Source organism: Ornithodoros turicata, chromosome 4, assembly GCF_037126465.1.
Source record: "Ornithodoros turicata isolate Travis chromosome 4, ASM3712646v1, whole genome shotgun sequence".
In the NCBI taxonomy this organism is placed as follows: Eukaryota; Metazoa; Arthropoda; class Arachnida; order Ixodida; family Argasidae; genus Ornithodoros; species Ornithodoros turicata.
Window position 1 is genome coordinate 14,957,725 of NC_088204.1, and position 26,324 is coordinate 14,984,048.

The window sequence follows — 26,324 nt, forward strand, 5'->3', positions numbered from 1 at the left end:
CTGTGACTGTTGTCCATTCTGGTATATGTTATATTTCTGCCGTCAAAGCTGCTTTTCTTAAGCAATTTTTCTTTTCAACGTAGGTACATTTTTACAACTGTTTCACACTGACCTTAATTAATATCCATGGAGCGATTGAGACCACGCATACCACGACCAACACATATTCCTGTCTCTCGCTGTCTCTCCCTTTCTTTAGCTTCATGCCCATACAAGGTTGCTTACTGCCATGCAAGCAATCTACTGCAAGGGACAACGCTAAAGGGACAACACTCCTCTTGTCATTTGGACCTACACAAGTCATATCAATGGTGCATGTTTACAAAAAGGGAGATCGGGGTGGTTCAACATACTGTAAGCTCCACTGCCAAAATAAACGGATGTCTTCAGCCATGTTAGATCTCTCAGAGACAAAAATCACAGCCTCTCTCGTCCTATACCTTGAGAAGGTGATGCACAATTATTAAAATAGACTGCGCAAGAAAGATTCTTAAACTCATGGATAACACCACCTGTGAGTGTTCTTGCAAGGGGTAATTTCCATACTTCCAACAGCCAGTTTTGCTACTTTTGCCAAAAAAATTTGTTAAGTGCCGGTTGCATTTTTCTTCGCAACTACAGAAGCAAAGGGCCATAGTTAGGGCCTGACTTTTTCGGGTTTTATTTTTGGCCAAATTCGGGGGGTAAATATCGGGTGATATTTTTCATTTGAAAATTCGGGTGTATTCGGGTTTGTAGAGCGAGAAATGAGGCGACCAGGCTCTACTGAGGTTGATGGGTTTAATGACGGTTAATGGCGATGAACCGAAAACGAAAGCTCGGGTCACGCGCAGTGCTGCGCGTAACCGATGGCGGTGCTGGTGATGATTATGACGCTGCTGCTACAGGTTAAATCCCGTAATGGCGTATTCTGTCGTCAGGAATTCGGGTGTATTCGGGTGATTTTTTTTGTTTAATAAAAATTTGTCTTAACATGGAACTAATGTTTAGCAATGTTGTCAAACTTTATTTTAATGCACGCTTACGAGTGTGCCACGCGACCAGGATGTTTTCGGGTAGATTCGGGTTAAACCCGAATTTTACAGATTTCGTTCGGGGGGTAAATATCGGGCGGATACGGGTTTAACCCTAAAAAGTCAGGCCCTAGCCATAGTATGTATTCTGCCAAAGATAACACTGTTTTTCATTAGGTTTATCAAAAAATTTAATAACAAAGAAAAAAAATTCATCACCCTATCCAAGTACACTTGCTGAAATCTGAACAAAAGGTTTCTTCGGAATACTTTGCTCCTCTGAAAGGCATACCTTGCATTCCCGTACAAGACAAAGTTAATTGCAGTCTTTGTTCTGTGCTTGCTGACAAATTATGCTATACTACCTGCAAATACTATTTTCTGAGTAGCTCTTCCAGGTTCATACAACAGTTCTGTTAATGCACTTCACTCCCCTTGCAGCAAATGAGCTTGGGTCGAGCAGCATATTTTCGTGCAAACCTTGCCAATTTACGATTGGCACGGAAGTACACTGCGACAACTGTGTGATTCCACGTTCTTGCAACAAAACATGGCCCTGAATTCGCATTCAATTAGCAGGACTAGCTTAACGCATGACATCTAGGCAGACTACACTAGTGTGTGGCAGGAACTCCGTAAATGTCACAGAGCAAGTTACCAATCTTTCATCATGCAGTGTGTTCCCAAAAACTGGACAACACCTACGTGGGAAACAAAAAAATTGATACGCTTACTTGTGACACAAACTACATTTAAACGCGAGTTACCAGTATTAAGAATTCTTGGAATTACCTAGTCCTTTCGAAAACGAATAGCCATACATTTGAATAAATGAACATATATGGTTGTAATATTTTTGAAAAGGATGCGAGAGTGACGACTTTTTGCAACTGCATCAGTGGAAATGTGCACGCACCACATCAGAAAATGTATCTCCGCAATTCATTCGCTGACCGATTTTTCGGACATGTTCGATTATTTGGACTCGTTCGCGGAACGGCCGCAAGTCCCATAGGGTTGATGTGTAAGAACGTCCAAAATTGTGGACGCCGTGCAGCCCCGTCGCTTGATATTACGGACTGTGCATGCCCAACCGGCAAATTTCTCTCTTGGGGTGACGGAAAATATTAGTATCATCCGAAATTTGTATCGAAAGAAATCAACCAACTAAAACATTGAGGAAAAAAAAAAAAGGCAATGATTGTTCATTTTCCATTCCTCCGTTTAGAAGGTGTTTGTCGTAACGCTTTTGGGCATCCGTTTTTGGCCAACGGCTCGATTCAAAAGGCTCAGCACGTGCCGTCTGCCCGAGAGTCGCGCGCCAACGCTGTAAAGCGAGCTTCACCTAAAGCACGAATGCGTTAGGTGAAGCCGACTTGCGGACTTCATGACGGCGGTGCCTCTGTAAGTGTACAGTGACGAAATGTCGCTTCGGGAAATAGAAGCTGATGTTATCAGGCGGAGCTGGAAGCGCGTTAGGAAAGCATCGACAAATTTTTCCACCCTTCTATTGCTTAGTAAAGTTTATTTTGGCGCGAAATTCGTTTTTTCAAACTGCTCGATTATTCGGGCTTTTGCACGATCCCTGCAGAGTCCGAACAATTGGACGGTGACTATATAACTTTATGCTGCAATTTTATGTTTTGTGATTGCATTCGTGCACAGCACGTCAAATTAACCCCTACTGCTTATTAAAATGAAAAAAAAATAAATAAAATAAAATTGTGGCAGATGTTGAACATAGAAGGTAAACGATAAGCATTTCATTTTTCGTATGGTATTCTGGTATTTCCTAACATTTGCAGGAGCACGTGCCGACAAATGATTATGACGGGCTCTGCACCCACGAGAGAGACAAGTCCACTAAATCTTGCGGACATTAGTCATGAAAGTGCGCTCCTATGTAGCTTCATAGGGGGCAATGTTCTGAAACTATCGCTTGGAAATTAAGTGAATCTTGAAAGAAGAATAGAGGGCATTCACTGTATTTTTCTCTTTTTTCGTTTCGAGACAAGCTTGTGGTTGATGTCCTCTGGTTGAAGCGACGTGAAGATTTCATCGACGGGGTTGGCAGGCTCTGGACCCTCGGCCACACGATGCGCAAAATTTGCCTTGGCCTCCTTGCGGCTCCTGAACTTGTGCGCGGCTGCCAATTTCAATGCGCGGCGATGCTGCATAAAGCAAACGACACAGATGTTTTGTGCACCACGGGGAAACATACGTTTGTTAGTCTTTCTACGTAACGCATAAAAAGTAGTCGGCAACTTCGTAGCACGCGTAAAAGCCTGTTTTTGTAGCCATTTTTAACTAGGGAGTGACTTTTTCGGGTTAAGCCCGATTCCGCCCGGTTATTCCCCCCCCCCCCCCCCCCCCCCCCCCCAGAACTGACCTCCGACCAATTCGGCTTCAACCCGATTTCTCCCCGAATTCCAGTCACTATGAAATCCTCGAGCGACGTTTCCGCAGAAAACGAACAAAGGTCGCCACGTGTAACACATGTAAGAATGGGTCACTTATGTTCCCAGCAATACACCCATGTGTGTCAACACTGTCTATCCCTTCGGGGATTACCGCTGGAAGGACACGATCCCGAAAAAAAAAAAAAAAAAAAAAAGGAAGAGAGATTAGGGAGGACTTAATATACAAGGGGAGAAAGAAAAACACCCGATAGCTCCCGAAGGCACAATTATCGCCCAATTTCTCCCCGAATTACAGATTTAAAAATAGCGCCCGATTTTTACCCCCCCGAATCTGAGACAGGCATTTAACCTGAAAAAGTCACTGCCTATTTTTAACCGATGCTGGCTCCGCCTTTCCATAAAAAATGGCACATGAGATTTAGTCATCTCCAAGGTGGAATGTGTTATATGTACGATGCTTATTATAAATGAACTGTAGTGCCATGTCCTGCATCATTTCTGTCTTTCCAATATTAACTTTAATGTATAGATACGTGTACACTCTAATGCTGACCTCATGAGTGCTTTATGGGCAGCCAGCTTCATCTCTGGCAGTACTAGCTGAAGTACTAATAACAGTTTCTTTTGGGGTTCCGGAACATATTTAGTCTGTTTAGGATTTTTTTACTACTGTCCAGCTAGGATTTATTTAGGATTTATTTTATTTACATATTTAGTCTGTTTAGGATTTTTTTGCTACTGTTGCAGCTGATAGTCATCCACATGGTTTTGTTAGACTTTAGTGCCATATCCCAAGTGTCACACTATGGCACAACCTCGCCCAGTCCATTATTTAACCTTTCTCGATCAACAGCTCAATATTTCAGCCCTGGTCAATACTCTCAGTAATGTCTCCAGAACAGAGCCCAGTGGCACACCTGTGACCAGTTTCTTTGTTCATATGCAAGTGATCAACCTAAAATTGTTAGCAAATATATCAACCTCTTCCTCCCCCATCTACATAGCACCCCCAAAGCAGAGTTCATGCTTCTACGAGTCTAGCCAATCCTGCACTCTTAATGGAAGCAGACGGCGCAAAAAAAAAAAAGAAAAAAGGAAAATGAAAATGAGCTCTGGCTCAAAGTTTTCCAATATCGAATAGCCAATTCCAATGTCTTACTACGTTTTCTCTCCATTTCAGAAAACACACAGATACAGGTCTCGATAAGATCCCAAAGGGATTCGTGTCTCTCATGGGATGAACGTCTTATTGCATGGCTTTGTGAGGTCCAATTTCTTTTCATGCCTACTAGATGCCGCCGCACGGGCTTTTTGATATGCAGCATCGCATTCATCCTTGTTAGTGGCAAGGCTGTACCAGCCACTCCCTTAGAGAAACGTTCAATTAGTGTGATATATATCAGAACCAATGTTTCTAATACTAGCGTAGGAAAAACCAGAATGCTCGAAGGTACACATCTCACAGCAAGACAAGGACTCACAGAGCTTGGTGTGATGTAGTTGGGGTTGCTGTAGATGACTTCCCCGGAAAAGCTCCCATTGAAGATCTTGATGGGGTTCAGCACAAATCGGGGACCTAGAAAGTAAGTAGTTCATTTTTGGATAAACTGGGCCAAAAATGCTTCAGTCGAGAGGACTGCTGCGCCAGTGACTGCTCATATCACAGTGACTTCACATTGCTCCTGACTCCTCGCATATTTCACAATCGCGTTCGCAAAGCTTGGTGAGACGGGCAGGGATCGGGAGAGGGAGCTTGTCGACAACATCCTATACCTCCACAAAAACTCAGTAGTGTAATGATAACGCTCTTTCCCACGTGCGTTCTGGATTTAATCTGTTCTCGTGCAGTTGCGGTGTTAAATCGCCAGTTCTTGTATGTTTGTGGCCTCGTCTTCTCTTCTTATCAAGTTGTTTGATAAGCGCTACAAATGCGTAAGTCACGGCTAGAAATACTAGGCTGGCCTTTATCTGCTGAGTCACCAGGCCGTGCCACATAAAAACAAAGCCCCGGGACATTTTTCGATGCGCCCGTGCCGAGCCCAGAAAAGTCTGCCCATGCAGGGCTCTGGCTGGGACAACCTCATAGGCACACCTTGGCAAAACTCACTCATGCTCAATGTGGCAAATGAACGAAGCACGAGTGAGCAGACTGAGCACGAGTGAGCATGAGGGGGGGGGGGGGAGAAAACAAAGCGTCGAGCAGGAGGTACAAACAAGCAGCTGAGCTGGAGATGAGTGAGCAAAGCCAGTTTGCACAAAAATTGTGCGAGGAACCCAATACAAGGGAAACCCCTAGCCAGAGTATAGCCACAGCTTTGATAGCTTATTACGCACGAGCTGGAAGTTGGGTACCCTGCACAATTTTTATGCAAACAGGCCAAGGAGTCGGAAGTGCTGACCCCTGCTCATAAGCACTACAGGAGGAGTAAGAGCAGGGACATCCCTAGTGATAATATACACCAGGGCACACTTCCAGGTGCGAGCACCTCCCTATTTCACAAGTGGGACGGCCCACTTTGTCCCCCTGTGTGCAATGCACTTCCAGTAAATGCAAGTTCAATGTAAACTTTCAATAGAAATTTCAATGTAATTTTTATCCTGTTCACCAAACCCTGTATCATACTCTGGATGCTTATTCAAATGTTCATGAACAAGGTCTAGAACATGACATATTCTGTGCATTCTCATCTTTATCGACATGGGCAACTGCATAGACTGACAGGGTTAGTGGAACTGAGAGCACGGACGACCCAACTCTCGTTCGAGGAACTTCGACGCACAGCTTCTATACCTGTCTCATACTGTGTACACAATGAACTTTGTCTCCTACCCCAAACTTCCTCAACTGTGTTTAGACAATGAGAAAAAAAAACGGACATAGAAGATCAACAACAAACACATGTGCTCGAATTAGCACATTAGCTTGTTCTATGTAGCGAAACACACAGCACAATGTCAACCTAAGTCCTCAAGTAGTGCTACTACCGCGCCTATTACTCAGCTAAGTGATGAAACACGAAAAATGGTTGTGCAACATGGGGACCTAGCAAACTACTAATACATACACACTCACCAATTTCAACTAAAGAACCATCTTCCTCGACGATCTGGTAGTTACGAAACCAAATGCGATTGTCCAGTAAGCTGAACGTGAGCACATGGTCAATGAATGGCTGGCTCTTAGGATGGTGCCTAGGCGTACCAAACACCTGTAGTAAGCCAAACCAACAGTTAAAACAAAAGTAGTGGCACGTGGGTCCGCACATGTGGCATTCATGATGCGAGGCATTACCTGTGCAAGCAACTCTTTCAGAAGCTTCGAGTGAGGGTGGTCATTGAACGACTGCAAGAATAATGGTTGCAGCAAATGTAGAGGAGGTTGGATGAAGCAAACGCACATGCAGGCAATTCTTTTACTTTTTTCAGGAATACAAAGTGTTACCTTGTCGAAAGACAGTAAGGGCCGGGAACCCTTCAGGCAGTTTCCGGTCATTTTCAGTTCTTCCATTGTGTGCACTGCAAAGAAAAGGAAAAAAGGGAAATGTCCTATGCTTGAGTACATTTTCTGAAATGAGGAACGCTCACTGGCTTAAAGGAACACTAAAGTGTAATTCACTGCGAGATCGACCTATAGGGGGCGGCACTGTCACCTTCCTAGTGTGGATAACACGTTGGCCGATGTTCGGAGTTGGTTCTTTTCCGTAACTCATGTATATTCACCGGAAGATCACTTGTGCCGCGATGGTACGATACCGTTTGGTTCCCCAATGCTCCATCTACCGCACTGAATGCGGAATAAACGTGTAAAAGCAGACGACGTGTCCACATTACGATAGTTGTCCGCCCTCCGCAGCACGCCGACACGATTCGATCTCGGAGTGAATAGTTCTTTCGCTAATAAGTCACGAACGACAAAACGGATGAATCCCTTTTCCTTTTGTTTCGGTTTCTAGGTAACGGCATCTTTTATTCCCCCGAGCCAAAATTTTTTCACTTTGCACCCTTTTAAAGAAGCGGTAAAAGACCTCGCTACAAATTTTTCATTTCGTTCGCGTCGTGCTGTATGACAAATACCACTCCTTGCACAAAAGCAATTGTCGTCGCCGACATTTTGCACAGGAGAGAGAGAAAGGCGTGTTTGATCTGCATATCCTGCAAGATACCCTGCCCTGCGTCTGGGATCCAATAAGAGGACAAGTGTGGTTGTCATCACTTCCTGACAATATGAGACTGCCGATCAGGAGGCTTGCTAGTGGCAGTGTGCTACTTCACGCTGTGCTTGCTGCACCATGATGGCAGAACGGGGTTTATCTACAAGGTAGCGCTGCTCGAGAGATAGCAGACCGTTCAAGGTGCTTTTGTGAACTGAATTCCACCGCGATGAAACAGAGCTAAATGGAAATGTTTTGCGTGGTTGCTCTTCATAGACTGTTAGATGAAATGAGCAACAATTAGAGGGACCGTAAAAGTCACAACCTCGCTTCTACAGAAGAAGATACCAGGCATTTTGAAGGCCATGTTTATCGACAACCTGTCAAGCCCTGGATAACGAAATAGCCCACCAACATAACGATGTCAGATGTAAAAGCGTTGATTGTTAGGCCAGTTGGGCATTTGATATCGCAAAAAGGGATGAGGCCAAAGGAAGTACACAGGATGAGCGCTAAGTTGCAACTGTGATTTTTATACGCTATGCACGTAGTGATGTTCAATGCAAGAAGTAAAATAAATCTAGTCCGTGAACTACATACGATTTTGGGTATAAGGAGACGCAATAGCAGTGATGGTCATTAACTACTTCTACAGTAGTTTCATAACTACTAACTACTTTGCAATGGAGTAGTTTAAATAGTAGTTCAACTACTTTTCAGGGGATGAAGTTAAAACTACTACTTTAACTACTGTAATGTATTTTAACTACATCTCTAACTCCTTAACGTTATCCATCAACACCAATCCCATTCTACAGTGTTCTTGGACACCTAAATATAAATCACAAGCAGCGATAAAAGTGAAGATTTAGTACACATGCACGGCACAATTGCTCAGCACCTCCGTTCTCATCAAACGAGTAGCTCAAGGTAAATGTCGGAAGCACAATTGTGCCGTAAAGCTTGCGGCAAAGTCGGAAGTAGTTGGCGCCTGCAGTAACCTAACTACTGTAGTTAACTACTCAAAATAGTAGTTTAACTAGTAGTTCCACACTACATTTCTGCAAGTAGTTGATAAACTACCTGATTGTAGTTAAAAAGTAGTTAACTAGTAGTTTAACTACATGTGGTGTTTAACTACTGGCCATCACTGCGCAATAGCATACCTAACAACCTGGCAAACTCAAAATTCCAGAGACTGCCCGCAGCGCATTAACTAATTAATGCGCTGCGAGGGCATTAATTTTGCGTGGCACTGTATCGCGATTCCTCTACGTCATACGGAGCCATTATCGGGTGGGGCTGCGAGGCACTATCGTTGCTTCTGTCAACCGCAATTGCAAAGACTGGTGGTCTCAGGATCTCCAACGTTGCATTTTGCATGGCCACAGCCATTTCGCCAACGATGGCACATCCATTGCAATGCAATTGTAGAGTCTGTCCAACAGTAAGCTGCATCCAACTTACGTTGAAAGTTCTCTTCTAAATAGTCCAGCAGCTTCGCTGTAAGAGTTGCTCCTAACAATTCGAGCCTTGCTAATGATAACGGCTTCAGAAGTGCAACTCGTGATCTAGCCATGAGTAATTGCTTTTTGCAACTTAAATCTTCGTAATGTGTAACCATGTACGCTGCGCATCCGTATGCTGCTGGACTTGCGTCCGAAAATATGTGCAGTTCAGTACGCATGACCTTGCTCTGATTTCTGTCGTTATAACAACGATGGCAATGGTCTTCGTCCGTCCACACAAGTGGTGCTCCGCTTCGTTACATTTTGGGAACATTTTCCGGAACAATAGTCGCACGTGGTCGCTTACGCTCCGTGGCCGGTTGTGCTCAACCAGAAAAACCAGTGAAAACGCACTTGGCACGTATGAGGAACACGTGCAGGTATTTCTTCCGTTTCGGGAGCGCCATCGGAGGAGACAAAACTATTGTACAAGGCTGGACTGACGATAGGATTATTGCACGTCTTGACACAAGGACACAATGACATACCCTATCTGCTGCGACCTCCAGCCATGAATGGTCATAGCGAAACACGTGTCACTTCAATACTTCAGGAATGCGTTTGTGCAGCTTTTAAACGAAAATGACAGAAGAAAAGCCCAAGCCCCCAATTTTCTCCGAGACTGGAGGGCACATCCGTAAAATTGGGAGACTGAACAGAATTCGGGAGTCTCACAGACAATCCGGGAGAGTAGGCAGGTATGCAATAGTGTGCCAGGAGAAATACGGCAGCTAGGGGAGAGGGGGCATAGGGAGCTTTAGAACTTAGAAAAGGGCTTTAGAACGTAGGGGAACTTGTACTTGAACCTGTATCTTTTGTAGTGCATGTGGGTTGAGGAAAACGAGAGTGAAAGTCTCCTCATACGTTTAAGTTTCCAACGAACCCCTCCCAAAGTCTTTTGTATTTTTCTCCCTATGTTTCTGCACTGCACTCTTAAAATAGGAGGGAACAGGGCAGCTTTGATCAAAGGAAAATAAACAATAAAATGCTTCGAGCTCTTGAATTCGGAGATCTTTCGCGCCAGAGATGACACGTCTTCTCTGTCCAATGGTCGGAATTATCGAGGAGGCATTGCAACAGTAGCAGAGCCATTATCCTCGTTGGTGAATTGTCATTGGTCTCACACTGTTACTTATGCGATGTCAGGACCTCGGAAAAGAATAAGCAGTTTCTTTGTTCCGGTGTCCAAGCGTGCGTGTCTGGTATACTTCAACTGTTGACAGTAAATATTGATGTATTACATTTTATTTCCCTTCATAGAGTAGCACATTCTGTTTGCACACGTAATGTCTCTCCTCACTGTCTTCAGTCATTGTCACTGTTTTCAGTGATCGAGACGCTTCTAGAAAATGTTCAGAAGACCGCGATGCTCGATCATTTTTCTAAACCATAACCGGGTATAAATAACATCCAGTCACTGTGGGCACAATTCTATCTGTTGACTTTTAATAGCGCTCATCCATTCCGCTTTAGCCAAGTTCGTTTTCTTGCCCTCTTTAACAGTATCTATCTAAGTCTTTTAGTTCGAGTTTTCTCAAAGTAACATACTTCTTCCGAAAGTTACCTACCTAAAATACCTACTCCGATTACTATCACCCAGATTATTTGAACAGGAGCCCGCTCTCTCAGCTTTCAAGACAACAAAGAAAAGTATTTATAAAAGCGGTAAAAAACTCACGGCGCACGCAACAGGCAAAAATATAACAAAAGCATGACGTTTCGGAGTCTATGCGGACTCCGATGAGGGAGTCCGCGTAGACTCCGAAACGTCAATGCTTTTGTTATCTTTGTCCCCCCACCCCCAAACAAAATTTCTGGCTACGTCCCCGACTGCTGCGGCGCCACCATGCGCCATCAGTTGGGGAGCGCACTTTCTGCCGCAGTGTTGTGCCATGCAGCCAGTCTTAACGGCCACTACGGAGGCAGAGTGAGTAGGATGGATTACATTATCTGGTGCAGGAGGAAGCGTGACCTCTCTGTGTCCAGCCATCCTATCTGTGGCGCAGTAATATTTTGAAAGCTGTTAGACTAGATTTCTTTTCTTAAAGGGGCACTAAACAGCTCGACAAACATTCTCCAATTACTGTAGAAGTGTTTTTTTTTTCGCGCAGAATTCTTTTTCGCACGTTCCTCCAAAATCACGAATTTAAGTTCCCGCGAATAACTCTGGCCATTTGAGGGCGGAAATCGTGCTGCGTTCGACACTATATCGTGACTACCTTGACCCTCTCTACTCCGTGCAGCGTAGGCAGTTTAGGCAAGCCGCAGAAGATTGTTTTATTTTCCACGCGAAAAAAAAAAACGACTTCTACAGTATATTATGCTCCATGAAGTAACATGGCTTACGATATCCAAATACGTAACTCATTTACTTCTAGCGAACATCTTTACCACAAGACAGTGTCATTCAAAGAGCATAATCCGCGTGAGTCTCTCCTTCAACCTTGGAACAGGGTCACGTCACAACGTTAAGACATATAGCAACACCGCATTCCAGGCGCTGGAGGTGGGGGAGATTTCGCTCTCCTAACCAATGACGGGCCCCACTGAGGCAAGCTGCAGCTCATGAAGGAACCGGTCGGTTGCGGGAACATCGCGGTGGCCTCGTGGAGCTATACAGCACTGAAAACACAGTGCACACATGAAATGGAACATTGCAGGCTTTTGGTACCGTTTCACCTGGCTACCTTGGGATTGACAAGTGGAAAGATGCTTAGAATAGACACACTTACCAATATTACAACAAAACCAATATATAAGCATCCTGCATTTTGAATGGTTGATGGTGCGCGACGTCAAAATGACGTGTGGCTATTGTCGCCAGGGCATCGCAGGGTGGGGCATGAGCGCGAAAGAGTGCAGTAAATACTCGGTCAGTTTGCAGCCATTATTTACATTTCTGCAACAATAATTTTTGGAAAACGTTCACCGTTAGCAACGTATCACGATGCATTAGAAAAAAGTGCACCTTGTATACCTGTTTATTGCCCCTTTAAGTTGAACATGACTATAGGTCAGCTGTCTGCGTAGCTCCCCGGTCTCCTCCTCTCTCCCCTATTGCCTGTGGAGCAACCTCGCATTGATCTCTCTCCCAAATAAGGGAATAAGATTTGAAGGTGAGGCGCACATGGTCTCTTCTGCGAACTCATGCTTGTCTATGAATACCGCAGCCGACTGATTTTTCGGATTCGCTCGACACAGCGGACTCCAACAGGGTACGGTGACCTTCGCTATTGGACTCTGCGACTGTTTTTCCGGACAGATCGAAGTCCGAAGGCTCGATTTTCCGGACCAAAACACATGCAGAGAAGTACCAACACCACTATTTTCGGCACTGCAGTGGCAACTTTGAAAAGGCCATTTTGGATTGTGCACTTGGATTGGATTGGTAATTGGAATCCTAGGCGGGACTGCTCTAAAACTTCCGAACCGTACCTCTATGTGACGCCGCGGTGGCACCGCAGCTTTCGGCGCGTCGGCGCTTTCAAGAGTCGGGACGTTCTCACAAGTTTCTGTTCATGCACGCTGTTGCTGTTCGTCATGCTATGGACACGTCTGTTCAGTACACTGTGCAACTGGAAAGTGAGTCAGACTCCACAGACGATCGCCCTGACTGTCCACACAACCGTCGACCGCAGGCATGTTGAACGTGTTGTCGCTATTGTCAAATATGTGCGACGAAACCTATGACGTTCGCGCAAATGCAAGCGGATATCATGATATGCAGGCGCCAGATGTGACAGGGCACTTATTATAGACCTCTTTGGTGCAGCTGTGGTGAAATAATGTTGAACTTAGTGGCCGTCGGGTTTTTCGGTCTGCCGTATTATTCCGACTTTTTTTCCGGTCACCGTCCAGTCCGGAAAATCAGTCAGCTACTGTACCCCCTTAGTGCTCCCTTGTGAGTGGACAGACACTTGGGATACATGGGTTTCTCCACCCTTTACCCTCTTCCCCGTGCGCAGACAAACTTCACAGTGTATTGAGCTCCGGGGTGGAGCAGCACCTTCAATAAAAATCCCAGTTGCAAGATAGTGCTTATCCTGTGCTCTTTCTTTGTCCTCGTCCCTGTTGCTGCGCAAGTTCTCGTGCAGTGTTTCTTATTCCAGCATGACATTGCACCAAATTATAAAATATTGTATATGCTGCAAACCAGAAGCATTGTTTGATTTTCATGTAATGCTAGGATGCCAGGGATGTACTAATGTACGTATTCGACTATGAAATGTGCTAGCTTCCTAGCTAACTTACCGTTTTCAACGAGGAACTTTGCACATGGACCACTTGGCACGTTGGAAATCCTGCGAAAGAACAAAACACTCCTTAACACTGACGATATCTTGAACCACCTACTGAAAAATAGACTTATTGAATGCGCTACCTTAAAGATCTGGCATACTCACCACATGTACAGGTCTTTCCGTTTCTTGTTCTCGAAGTAAATGCATTTATTGCAGTTCTTCATTTCACACACCTTTAAAAGAAAGGACCACTCAATAACTCCATTCCTGTTCGTCAAATTTACTCTACGTTAAAAATCTTCTGCACGGACGGATACCTCACTGATGAAGTCATTTGTCTCCCTCTTCTCCATTTTTGACTCTAAAAAAATCGAGCAGAGTGATACGGGCCCGTCGGAACGAGTACATGTGAAGCAAGATAACGTTACATTGGAAAGAGAAACTACCTGACTTTGCGTGCGGAAGCAGTGTGCGCAGGTTGACCATAAGGTGACGGTCCCTGAACGTGATGCCTCTTGAAGCAAAGATCATCACCCGCTGTTTGTTCACCCATTTCGTCTGCAAACACGAATGTTTTATGTGGGAAATGAAAGAGAGGATATTAACTGGTCGTTAGAGGTTGTTCTAAGTGAGAGCAGAGGCAAAGGAAAGTTGATGGCGTGTTTGATTCGCAACCGAACGTTACACACTAGCCTTCTGCGGCCCAGTGCCGTAGCCAGAAAAATATTTCTACGGTTCTACGGGGACTTCACATGAAGGAAGAGGATCTCTCCCTCGTTTCCCTCTCCCAAATGCACTACCAAAGGTACGAGTTCGAAGTGTGTGTGTGGGGGGGGGGGGGGGGTTGAACCCCCGAAACTCGCACTCTGGGCTACGCCAGTAACGCGGTCATCTGTCACTTTCCTTAGCTTAGAAAGAGTTTAGAAAAACTCTATGTAGTAGTCACACCAACTGGATCCATATTTGACTAACGTCGGAATACTATTCGTGTAGCGTGTCTGCCTAATCGTCAAAAGACTTGCAAGCACATGCGCTGAAACCCACCGATAAACATTCCTCATCGCAGCGGCTAGCACTCGACTACATAACCAGAACAAGGGCATCGTGCTTTGACATTAGAAACACCCGTACCTTTTTCACAGGTGGCTCGTCTGAACGCCTTGTAAGCGGAGGAATCACTTCTGCGGGAGATTCTGGAGCCTTATCAGCTTTATTTTCCGAAGACCCACGTGAACGTTTCCTGCTCTTCGCCATCTTGTTTCTGCTAGTTTCTGCGGGACGGCACACTGTACGCTGTATGTACGCAAACGGCCGCATTTTTACTTTTCATAAAGAACACCATTTTTAACGACCCACACGGTTATTCACTGTTTTGCAACTTTGTACGATTTTTTTCAGCTTCTTCACACCGCATAATTGCACGTTGCGCACTTATTTTTCTTATGCGTGTGTGTTTTGCGGAGCAGCATATCAATAGAACAACAATCAAACGTGAGCTCTTGTTTCGATAAGTTTTTGTCTTATCGCGGGTTGTAAATCGTAGTAAAACACAACGACGCAACCTAATCTGCATATTTGCAATGGATCCTGATGAAGCACAGCCACGTGGAAAAGACTCTGGGTTACCGCCATCAAAAGCCGTAACTCCATTGCGGCAACCACGCGAGACCACAATAAACGAGCTGGCCTCATCAATAGAGAAGACGTCATTACATTCAAACAGCATGTCAGGTCAGCTGCATTTCAACGCATTTTTAAACCTGTTATACTCTTTGATCGAGTGTTGATGCTTATCTTTCCTTCACAACTTTGAAATCCTCAAACCCGCGGTAGCATCACACGGGGCTGTAAACAAATCCGTTGTCCCACTCTCCGATGTGACTCCCTGCACACGATGCTGGGACACTGATATATTGTCTTATCGATGATTTTCCGCTTCGTTACTTGCCAATACCGCAGCCGGAGACCAAAATAATGCACGGCTTGCGACACCCGCGGGCTGAGCCACGACTGTTTTATTGTGCGGTTTATTGTGTACGCCTTATTTTGTCACATCGGCTTTGTCGGACTCACGCGGACTCTTCACTCGTTATTTTAAGTAGATCAGCCTGAGATAAAGAGTTGACCTCGTACTGTGAGCCCGCGCTGCATGTGCTGTTGTAGCGTATTTCGAAAAGCGCTTCATCTTTCTAACGTGGCATGGCTATGGATCCGCGTTGTGATTTCGTTCCTATCACGAATGCTGCCGCCGTCTTTGAAACATTTGGGACTAACTATGCCGGCTTCTTTCCCTACCAGTACGGTTTGGCTCCAAATTTCCCTGTTGTGAGCTTTGCCTCTTGGGACGAGCAGGTGCTGGGTATGTTTTGAGGCTGTTCTGCATTTTCTGGCGCGTGTTGCCCTCGGCGCACCGGGAAATTTTTATATGTCTCCCTGCCTCCTTACCTGAGCTTTGAACATTTGCGTTTGCCAGACATAATTTTGGAGTGCCTCTTGCGTGTTTGTTTCTCCAAATATTGGGCAAGCGAGTTCCACTGTGATGAGTCAGCGTGCAAAACATATGGTTCAGCTTTTACGGAAACTGACCTTGGCAGTTTTGTAAGTGTTGTATGTTAAGGGGTCGTACACTGAGCGGGTGACATTTGAATGAATTGCAATAAGGATGGTGGCGCATTTATAACTTTTGAGCTTGTTGTGTATGTTTCATTCAATTTTACAGAGAACAGTAAGCAATCGCCCTGCAATAGCACGTTATCACCCCACGCACCAGCATTTTATCCAAGAAATTTTCAGCCATACGAGGTTTGTCCTTTATGCTATCTATGTGATGTGAGTTGCCACGTTGTTTGTGTGCAGGCTCGTAGCATGTGCAGTTACGTGATGTGTGCGGAAGAGCCCACATCACGTAAATACTACACAGTCTCGGCCCCTTATGAGCTTATGACGGCTGCACCTTATGAGCTTGACCACTGTGTGCTGTCGTTTTTCAGGAGCCACAAAGCCCATCCCTCCCAGAGGCGGAGCTGCAGACATTCATCACAGATGTTACGTTAAACCCTGCCAGCTTTGAATCCAAGCTCGGCTACCTCAGAAGTACCTTAGAGAATTATGTCCGAGATGCCAGATCCCTCCACAGTATTGTCAGCACCATATTTGAGCAAGTAGGTGTTGCGTGCACATGATAGAGGGGGTCAAAACTTACACGCACCAAGATATAAGACAAGACAGAGCGTTCTACACGAACAAAACTAAATTAATCTTGTTAGAAGTCGGATGTCGTATTCACAATTTTCCTTTTTTTTTTCTTAATTAGTAGGGCTAATTTGCGAACTTCTAAAATGCTGGTTTACACTTAGAGCTTCAGGGTTAAACTGTCGTCAGTTGGGCTTAGCCCCCCCAAAAAAGACGAAAATGAAGTTGTGGTACTGGGGAACGTTAAGCACTATGGATTCACCTATGCAATGTGGCTAAGCTATGTGTTTTGCTTTTTTTTTTTTTTTCTCCCCCCGATACCACCCAATTTTAGAGCTCCTGAAATAAAACCAGATTTTTGCCCTCCGATTTTCAAAGAAAATAAAACCCCGAAACACAAGTGTCTATTTACACTTTGTGTGGCTTTTTCATTTCCTTTTCGAGCGAGTTCAAGCCCTAGGTTGCAGAAAGTTGGCCTTTAGTCACAGTCAAACACACACATGGTCATAGTTGCTGGGATATGGCTAAAGCTGCATAACCTTCTAATGTTTCAGGGTATCTATCAGTCTAACTTCAGGTACAGTGCAGCACGACTTTGCAATCACCTTGCAAGTAAAGCCAACTTCAATGTCAAGAACTGCGACAAGAATGAGTTTCTCAACATTCTCCTGCAACGGTAAGTCGTAGTGCAAAGAGAAGGCTCAGTTCATAATAGTACCCGTGACATTATCGTCTAATGCCATTCTGATCTCGGCTGCCATGATTTACTAAGCTTGCAAGGCACTTTTTAAGGATTAAACACCACGAAGATGATGTGGCCTACTCACTAAAATAAAATATGTGATACAACTTCAGTAAATTTGGCATAGTTTACTGGTTGAAAATGCATTTAACATATTGAAATGTAGTAATATAAAGTTGACCTCGTCGTGAATTAGTCTTTACATGTTTTGATACCAGGTACTTTCATTATAGTTTTTGAAACTCACAAAACAATTGCTTGTGCTTTTGGCAGTGGTGTGCAGCTCTTGGTTTTGTCAGTGAAAATTCCTAACAACTGGAATGTTTCTTTTGTGAAAAGGTACTTTAATCTGAAAAATCAAGTTATGCAGTAAGCACTGGTTTCGCTCAAACTAAAATTGTTACTCCTCGCAAACAGTTAACAGTAGGCATTTCGTGGGCAAATGAGTTGTGGCAATTCCATTAAGCAGAAAATGTCATCAAAACTGTGCGTGGCACCGCACGAGTGACATCAGTACTCGGCGCATAAAGCACACATGTAGCGTGGGTATAAATGTTATCATTGAAATCTGGGTGGGGTCATCTGTAGCGTTATATATTATCTGTTCAAGATGCCACGAGGAATACCTCAAACGGAATAACCTAGCCTCTGGGGACGACGGCGAGGCGTACCTGCGTGGTTTCGTCTTATTCGTCGGTGAACTTTTCTCACAAATGCAGGTAGGCAACTTCTGACATCTTTCAGCGCATGTCACAGTCAGTGATTTTCTCGAAAAATATTTCCTGTATCTTGTAGTAGAAGTATGTATAGACCCTGAAGTTTTCGGGTTTTATTTTTTTCCAAATTCGGGTCAATCACTTGATGTCGAAAATTCGTGCAAATTCGTGCGGAAAAATTACTATCAGACTGAATTTGGGTATAAATCGGGCTCTATTGTCGAACAAACGTTCGTTGTACAGCCTATCCAGAGTATCAGACGTTGAGATCAACCGTGTATTTTGTGAAAAATTAGTATGTCATTGCCGTGAGGTGCCTAGCTTAGGTGCAGTTTTGCGGGTGGAAATCGGGTTTAACCCTAAACCGGTGAACCTCGATTCGGGGTGCAAATTCGGGGGGAAATCGGGTTTAACCCTAAAACTTCAGGGTCTAAGTATGTAGCATAGATCACATTTTCAATTCTCAGGGTGTCTACCAACCTGGAAAACAGGGAATTGTGAGGGAATGTTGATGCGACTGGAAAAGTCAGGGGATTGTCGGGGAATTTGCCGAAAAAGTAAGCTGAAGCGAAGGTGATGATGATGATGGTTGGAGTTTTAATGGCGCATTAACTACATAGGTCATAATGCGCCAACACTGTCTGAAGCGAAGGAAAATCGCGGACAGGTGCCGTCGTGAAGCGCAGTGAAGCGCGAGTGCTGATCGGTGGTTGAGCGGCCACACTGCAGCAAGCGTTGGTGCGAGTAGCATTCGCCAATACGACACGCTCGGAGGCAGAAAAGTAGGGCAGTCTTACTAATTCCTCAATAAATGATCTGTTTTGTGAAGGATCTGGGGGTCACCAAAACGTAGCAGCAGTCACCACGTTCCCTTTTGTGTTTTGGTCAGGGAATTCGCTCGAAATAGTCGGTGAAAACCTGGGAATTTGAAGGCTGCAGTTTAGTAGATACCCTGAATTCTTCCCGAACGTTACCATCACGTATGAGAATAAGCAAAATTTTACTGGCTTTTACTTTTTAGTTAGACAGTTGTTTTGATTGTTTGTAGAATATTCTAATGTCACAGTAAATCCAGCAGAATATTCTAATGTCACTTCAGAGACACGACTATACTGGGCTGATTGAGGCGAGTCATGCCCAGTCTTGTATTTTCTGTGATACAGGTTAAGTGTGCAGCACTCACCGTGTATCTTGCCTTAGTTTACCAGTGACAGTTTCGAGGGCCAGCATTTGACTTTTTGCTTTTGTTTCTTCCAGCTTACTCCTAGCGAGCGTACGGAACAGGCCACAGTGTTAGCACAATGCATTCCTAACATGTTGGATACTCTTTTGCAAAGCCCTATTAAAGAAAACATCAAGTGTGTCGTACAAGTGCTCAAGGTACGTGCTGCTGCTATGCACCTGAATTTCGTGGAAGCAGATGAAACTCCAATCAGTGAAGCAGCAAATGACGCAACACGGGTCACGGCATATTTATTCATTTTCAATCCTCCGTTGTGCTATAAGACAGTATAAGACCCCTGCGGGCCCGGGAGCACCCAGTACAAGACCTGGGCGCACTTACGGCCTTAAGTGCATGCGGTCATTAAAATCTTGCCAGACGATCAGTCATACGGCCTTTGCGACAAAACTGAGGTGTGAGGGCAACGGAACTCCTGTAAGACAGTTTAGGGCGTTCCCCCGAAACTGTCAAAGTCTGGTTACCATATGCCATGAACAAGATGGTGCATATTTCCTTCAATTCAAAATAGGATGTTTTCATGAGACTTAATGTTCTGCTAACTTTTTTTTGTGCTCAACGCCTTGAGTTTTTCTGGTGAATATTTGCACTTTGCTTCTCATTATATCTCGTCAGTTCTTAGTGATACCCTCGAATCACTGCACTCCGTGTCGTCTGCATCCAAAACTGTGCGCGCACAACAAAGCATCGAAACTGCTTCAACACTAATATTGTTTGCTGTTTTTCAAATTGGCTAAGTAAAAACCAAATGCTGTTTCAGAGTACTCCCAGTGAGAACAAATGTGACTTAACCACATTTCATTCAACGTTCGCATATGTGTTTATCGGCGTAGACATCACCGGCAAAACGCCTTCACAGATACCGTCTGGCAGCCTTCGAGGGTTTAAGGCCATATTTCAGCTACGGCCTTTACTTATGCCGTTGCCTTAAAGGCCGTATGTGTGCCCGTCTGACTGAGGTGTAACTGGAGTGGGGTATGTACACAATTTTGTTTCTGGCAGCAAAGCAGTGAGCAACAGCGACTGGACAATTTCATACATGCACAGCCCTGTGTTTTAGGGCTAAACCCAGCAAAACCGGTTTTTACCCCTGATTTGCGTCATCATCACTTCAGATAGATCATCATCACACTCGGTGTACTATGAGTACTGAACCCGTCAAAGTGCAGGCTCATCCACACATCCAACCTCAAATGTCAGAAGCACATTTCTTATTTCTATTAAGCACATTATATTTCTTTCCACCTGAGGGTCCACTTTCACACGATATCGTCAGATTTTACCCTATTTTATAGATACTGAGAGGAAACCCAATATTTTATTGCCAACCCTGAAAAAACGTAGAAGCGGAAAACACAAGGGTCTGCCTGTATGTGTGCATATACGACAAATTGAAAACAAAAGAATGGAAGGCGAGAGGGGCTGTGATTACAATTATAGCATGCTCTTTCATTCTCCGTGCAAAAATATAGGCCCATGCAAAATATGAGATATCAGAATAATCTCAATAGTAGTTATTGAGAAATTATGGCAACCCAATATTACAGCGTCACCCCACTTGCGTCGTTGAATAATGTCTCGACGATATGCATTGCGGCAACTTAGGCTCGTAAGGCAAAATAAACTGCACATGGTGTTGCTTGTATGGAGGTGGCTACATTGAGCAGGCACATGGAGCTATTTTCAGCCACAAATTTCCTATGCCTAGAGTACCATTTGTCGTTATCGAAGCCGGGGGCCAACAGGGCCGATACGGGAGAACGATACTCTTAGAAGAACTGAACGTTTTTAAAAATTCCTTCACTGCCTCCTTAGTGAGCCCCTAAACAAGGTTGAATGGGTGACCTACAAACTAAACAAGGCACCACTCTGAAAGCATAGGAAATGTGCAAAAAATTGCATCAATAGATAGAAGTCTCTAGAAGTTTGACCTGGCAAGCCTCAATAAAAATTCAACCTTGTTAGAAGTCACGAGACCACTTCAGTGTCGTACGTAGTGCCGTCAACGTGCCGGGAGGTTATTATTATGTTTTCTTTTTTACATTAAGTCTCGGTAATTTCAGTTGACCGGTGCAAAGCTGGAAGACCTGGAAAAGGTATCTGGTGACGGTAGACCAGTTGTGATGGAAAAGCTCATCTACAAGTTGAAGGAGATGGTACAGAGAAGAGATCTAGATGAGTGAGTGTTGTTTGATATTGTAGCCCGACTCCTCTGTGCGCGCAGGCAAATGATTCTAGTCCCTGTTTTATATTTTAGAACATCCAAACTAATGCTCAAGAACGTTGTCGGCCTGCGAGAAAGTGACTGGGGACGTGGTGTTCCATGTGCTGTGGTCTACCCTCCGGTTGCTGACACTAATGTGAGTGCTGTAAAAAGCTTGCCTTCACAGTAATCTAAGTGTACAGTATCCAGAAAGGTACAATTGGCTTATTAAAAAGATGTGAATGATTGTTTTAGAAGTGGTCTATTTTCACTGGGTTCCACATATCACAAGTCTGTGCAGTTTCCACCGTTCATGATTAGAGCCTGAAGTTGTAGGGTTTAACCCGATTCTGAATTGAAGGTTGCCTCTTTATGGTGAAACCCAATTTTTACTCAGCAAATTGCCCTCACTGAGATGTCTGTAGGAATGCACACTAACTTGTTTGGCATCAAATGCAATTGCATCACCATATGTACCAAAGCAATAGAGTTCTAACAATAGTTTCTGTTTTTCTGTTGTGTATTAAAGCCAGATTTCTTCCTGAATTTAGCATACAGGACGTTTTTTTCACCCGGGTCCGCATCAATTTCAAGCACGTTTATTTACCCCCGAATTTAGAAAAAAATATTTCCCGAAACCTTCAGGCTCTATTCATGATGCTTGACAGTGATAGACAAAATTTAAAAACTGGTACGAAAGTCGTGACAACGTCGGGCTGGATACCCCAGTACACCTACAGAGAGTTGGCCAGAGAGCTGCAGCTAACACAATCATCGAGGCATAGGGCATCAGTATTTCCATCCCTGCATTGTGTAATGATTCCGCCTGCTGTGAAATTAAAGTATGCTGGGATAGTCCACTATATCACAGCTCCCTTCAAATTGTCTTCATCATTTTCAGCTTCTTTTCCATTGTTGAGAGAGCAGCGGCCACAACAAAAATGTTTTCGTATTCTGTTCTCACAAACTCTCTGGGAACTGTCCCTTCGACCACACACAGCAAATAAGAGAAGCTACGGGCCCCTCTATTGCCTTCTAGCATTTTAAGTACGAAGATGCATGAACCTCCTGTTATTCCTCCTGTTATTCCTCGTATCCCACAATGGTGACCTTTGTTTGGCAGCACCAATATTTGCCAACAGAATTTGCATTTGCTTTCCTGATGCGCCTCGTAATTAAAACTGAGCTCCCATCACTCACGACGACCAACTTGCTCAGAATATGTGCCCCAGATCTGCCATACAAAGTGAAAAATTCACTGAAGTATGAAGTGTGCCGTTCCTGCTACATTATCGAGTGGTGCTTTTCCTTAATTTTAGTTCATGAAGGAGGCCTTTCCTACTACATAGGCCTTTCCAGCGTTTGGCATGTTATGCGAACAAAGGAAAGTCAGGCAGAAGTATAACAGCATATATCATTAGGTGCAAAAACATAACAAAGAATGATACAAGCTAGAGCACTGCATCCGAAAACCCGAGCCCCAGGCCCGCCCGGCTAACGGGCCGGGCCGGGTGGGGTAAGGCCTTCTTTTTGCAGGCCTGGGCTGGGCTCGGGTTTTGGATCCAGGCCCGTACATTGCAGGGCCTATGTCAGGCTCAAGCCTGTCTTACCCCCTCTGTTAGTTAGCCACTGTCAAATTTTACAGCCTGATACACTGGGCTGCGCTGGGTATCCTATAAATTTCTCCAGCTCGGGCCGGGCTAGGTATGTAGCTGTCTGGCCAGGCCCGGGTGGGTAAACCAAAGGAAGGCCTGCAGGCAAAGGAAGGAGGGCCTGGGCCTAAAAATGTGGCCCGTGCAGTGCTCTAATACAAGCTCATAAATCAATAACTACTTAATGCTGAGTTTACTTTTATGTCACTTGAAATTACATAACTTCAACCAAAGCAGCCATTCAGTGACAGTAGTTTGACATGACATCGTCATTAGACAGAGGCTCTCACGGGAGGTTGCATTTATTGCATTTAATCGTGTTCTTTCTGTGAAAGAGGCATGCACTTGCTTTGCATAATGGCTTCATGCAACACGTATGATTGACACAACATGTCTGGGCAATGACTCTGTGTATAAATTCTTCTTTCAGATTATGATGCTTTAACTGACTTTATAACTTGTTTTGTGTGCATCAAAATAAAGTTGTTGTTTATCGTTTGTTTTGTGTCACCCTGTTGTTCTCCACACGAGACGTTCCATTCCACACAGCCGCAGGATCTCCCAGTCATGTATGGACCGGATGGGGAGCCGCTGTCCAGCGAGGAGGCCAACTTCCTTGAGACCGAGTGTCAGAACTCCTTCGACGACCCAAAGTGAGAAACCACACCCTCTCGCAACCATGTGCTCCTTTTTTTCGGCCCTTAGCACTAATGCATGTCCTCCCCCCTTGCCCCCCCCCCCCCCCATCTTTCTCCACGCTGCTCTTTCGTCGTCCCTTTCCCTATTTCCTTCACCCCTATGCCGTTGGAAGGCAGCGCAGGAGGAGTCAACCGGTGGACTGCTGCTACCACTACATCACGCAGTGAACCTACCTTCTTTCTGTTATGCTATGTTGCTTGTTTCGTCTTTCTTTTGCATGCAGTGGGTTGGTATTATTAAATGTTGCTCCTCGAGTTCTTGCTGTGTGTTTGTCCCTGTCTTGTTTCTGTTGTCCGCTGTCCTGCCTCCATAATGTGCTCTGTGTGTGTGTGTGTGATTCTTTGCATAAGATTGAAACTTGGGGTAGTTGGTACATACTTCGAAGGTGCAACAGTGCCAAAATACCATGCGGAGGAGGAGACACCACAGTATGCTGGACTACTGTGTACATGGCGCCCTGTGCTTTAGGATAAAACTCAAAAACTAACTGGGTAAAATGCAAATTCAGCCACCGATACCGGCTCTAGAGGACGCTATGTTCCGCGAGAAGCACTCCCTTTTTTTTTTCTTTCTTTTAATTTTCCGCCGAATATTCCCTTATTTTGCCCTGATTTATGGCTCCTGAAATAAACCCTGATTTTCAAAAAAAGATGAAGACCCGAAAACACATGGCCCTACATACCAGCTCCCATGGCATAGTGGTTAAGATGATCGCTTTCCACGCCGAGACTGGGAGGTGACACAGGTTCGAATCCTGCCACCGGCTGTGCTGTCTGAGGTTTTCCCTGGGTTTTCCGAAGACTTTCCAGGCGAATGTCGGCACAATTTCCCCTGAAGTCGGCCCAGGACGCACACTAACCCCCCTGTCCCCCACTCCTTCCTGCTGTTCTCTCTCCACCTGTCCACGTCTGTACGCCGCTCATAGCCACTGTTGCTTCGCGGCGCTAACACGAAATTAAAATAAAAATAAAAAATAAACATGGCCCTACATGGTATATGTGATTCCCTTCAGTTGTGGGAAATTTTACATTGGCCAAACGGAGAGGTGCCTGAACACTAGGTTAAGAGAGCATGCTGCTGGACATTTGGTGTTTCACGTAGACAGGTGCGATGGTGCATCTTTGTTCAGCACAACAATAGTTTTAGGAAGATGTAGTGACAAACTAGAAAGAGAACGCCCAAACCTCCAACCAACCAAACCAATTACCAACGCTCCCAAACATGTGTTTTAACTTTGAAAGAGAAATTTTGGAGGCTTATCATGTAGATAAAGTAGGAGGGCAAAAAAAAAAGGGTCAGTTCAGCATCTGTTTCAATAGCTTTTGATGAGATAAGAAAAAGAAAGGTGAAAGAGTGGTGCTCATGCACACTAAAGGAAAAGATAAAGGTTCTGATTCCCCATGTGGTGTTTTGGTGCCGGTGCACCTGTGAACGAGATTCTTCGGATGGAACATTACTTATGCTTGTCTTGATTCACAAGTATGTGAAGTTCACATATGTTCTTTCCTCTGTGCTTTACCACTAATTATCATGCTATCTCTTATAACCACACAAACCAATTCATAGCTTCAATTGAGAAGCTGCAACATTTATTGGAATAATTCAAACTCATGTTCGAAGTTGGGCTTTTACAGCAAAAATTTCGAGTCTTAAAATTGTGTGCCCATCCCCCCATATTCTCTAAAAACTAGGAAGCCACTCATGAGCAGTGGTTTACCCAGAAGTGGGGGGGACCTTATTGCAGTTATGTTAAAGACATAACAGGTTTGTGTATCATTGTGGCATTGTGTCTAGACATGAAATAACAAAGCCCCTCACCTCGTAGATGGTTTATAGGAAAGAGGGGGGGGGGGGAGGGTTCTGGATGAATCACCGCTTATAAGAAGTGCCCCAAGCAAGACATTCAAAGGTTGGCATGATAAGCACAATATCAGTAGGTATTCAACCCTTTCCAATGAAGAATACATAGTGGTAGCTGTCCTAGCGAACTACTAATTAAATTAACTAATTAGCTAATTAACTGTTGACAAATTGCCACACTGTTGCATGCATTGTGCTATAGTAGTTTAGCGGAGCAAGGAGAAAAAGAAGACAATAGATGGCATGTTTGTATACTTTCAGCGAGGGGAGCCCTGATGAGTACGAAGGGGGAATGGACGCTGAGGCTGAAGCGGCGTATGAAGAATTCCTCCGCGAGTCTGGCCTGTGACTCTGCTGAAAAACAGCAGGAAAAGTTGCTTCCAAACTTTGTCTGTGTGAATCGACGTCATCAACTTCAAAAAGTTGTGAACCGAGGTGTGGTGTTTTCCTATGCGGGGTAGATACATTGTATTACCTTGTATGTAGGCAGGGACTATTTTTGTTATTTATCTTGTTGTGTTATGAAGAGACGCATGTCTCCTGCACACAGTGCTGACTGAATGGGATTGCTCGGAAAATAAATGCATTTTTCTACAGATCACTCTTGGTCTCGTTATTGAGTAGTCTGGTAGTCTGTCACACACAGAAGTCTGTCGTTTCTGTTCATTTGTGTGATTCTGAACTGGT

At 44.5% G+C, this 26,324-nt stretch overlaps 2 protein-coding genes across 10 annotated transcripts in view; one reads left to right on the forward strand and one right to left on the reverse strand.

The window, feature by feature from the left end:
• Positions 1-2,982: 2,982 nt before the first annotated feature.
• Positions 2,983-26,324, reverse strand: part of LOC135391151 (ribosome biogenesis protein BRX1 homolog) — a 55,469-nt gene continuing 32,127 nt past the window's right edge. For 2 of the 3 annotated variants that reach the window (XM_064621272.1, XM_064621273.1), the window contains exons 3-11: positions 13,780-13,891; positions 13,651-13,694; positions 13,496-13,566; positions 13,344-13,393; positions 6,876-6,949; positions 6,726-6,776; positions 6,507-6,642; positions 4,915-5,009; positions 2,983-3,184 (exon numbers count right to left, since the gene is read on the reverse strand). In XM_064621272.1, the coding sequence (XP_064477342.1) occupies positions 2,993-3,184; positions 4,915-5,009; positions 6,507-6,642; positions 6,726-6,776; positions 6,876-6,949; positions 13,344-13,393; positions 13,496-13,566; positions 13,651-13,694; positions 13,780-13,891 (825 nt within the window). In that variant the 3' untranslated portion in view covers positions 2,983-2,992. Of the gene's footprint in view, positions 3,185-4,914; positions 5,010-6,506; positions 6,643-6,725; positions 6,777-6,875; positions 6,950-13,343; positions 13,394-13,495; positions 13,567-13,650; positions 13,695-13,779; positions 13,892-14,464; positions 14,627-26,324 lie in introns of those variants that run through there. The other variant, XM_064621271.1, reaches the window with a different exon arrangement.
• LOC135391150 (polyadenylate-binding protein-interacting protein 1-like) lies at positions 14,699-26,233 on the forward strand. Of its 7 annotated transcripts, none has more exons than XM_064621270.1 (11): positions 14,702-14,824; positions 14,935-15,064; positions 16,053-16,135; positions 16,324-16,494; positions 17,080-17,201; positions 17,878-17,986; positions 19,241-19,363; positions 21,287-21,402; positions 21,481-21,583; positions 23,610-23,731; positions 25,899-26,233. In XM_064621270.1, exons 2-11 carry the CDS (start codon positions 15,058-15,060, stop codon positions 25,984-25,986), a joined length of 1,044 nt encoding a protein of 347 aa, XP_064477340.1. In that variant the 5' UTR covers positions 14,702-14,824; positions 14,935-15,057; the 3' UTR covers positions 25,987-26,233. The 7 variants fall into 7 exon arrangements, 6 of the variants coding, with proteins under 6 accessions (XP_064477336.1, XP_064477340.1, XP_064477335.1 ...); XR_010421876.1 differs by lacking the exons at positions 14,702-14,824; positions 14,935-15,064 and adding exons at positions 15,199-15,692; positions 23,890-24,003 and having other exon boundaries at positions 25,899-25,965; XM_064621266.1 differs by having other exon boundaries at positions 14,699-15,064.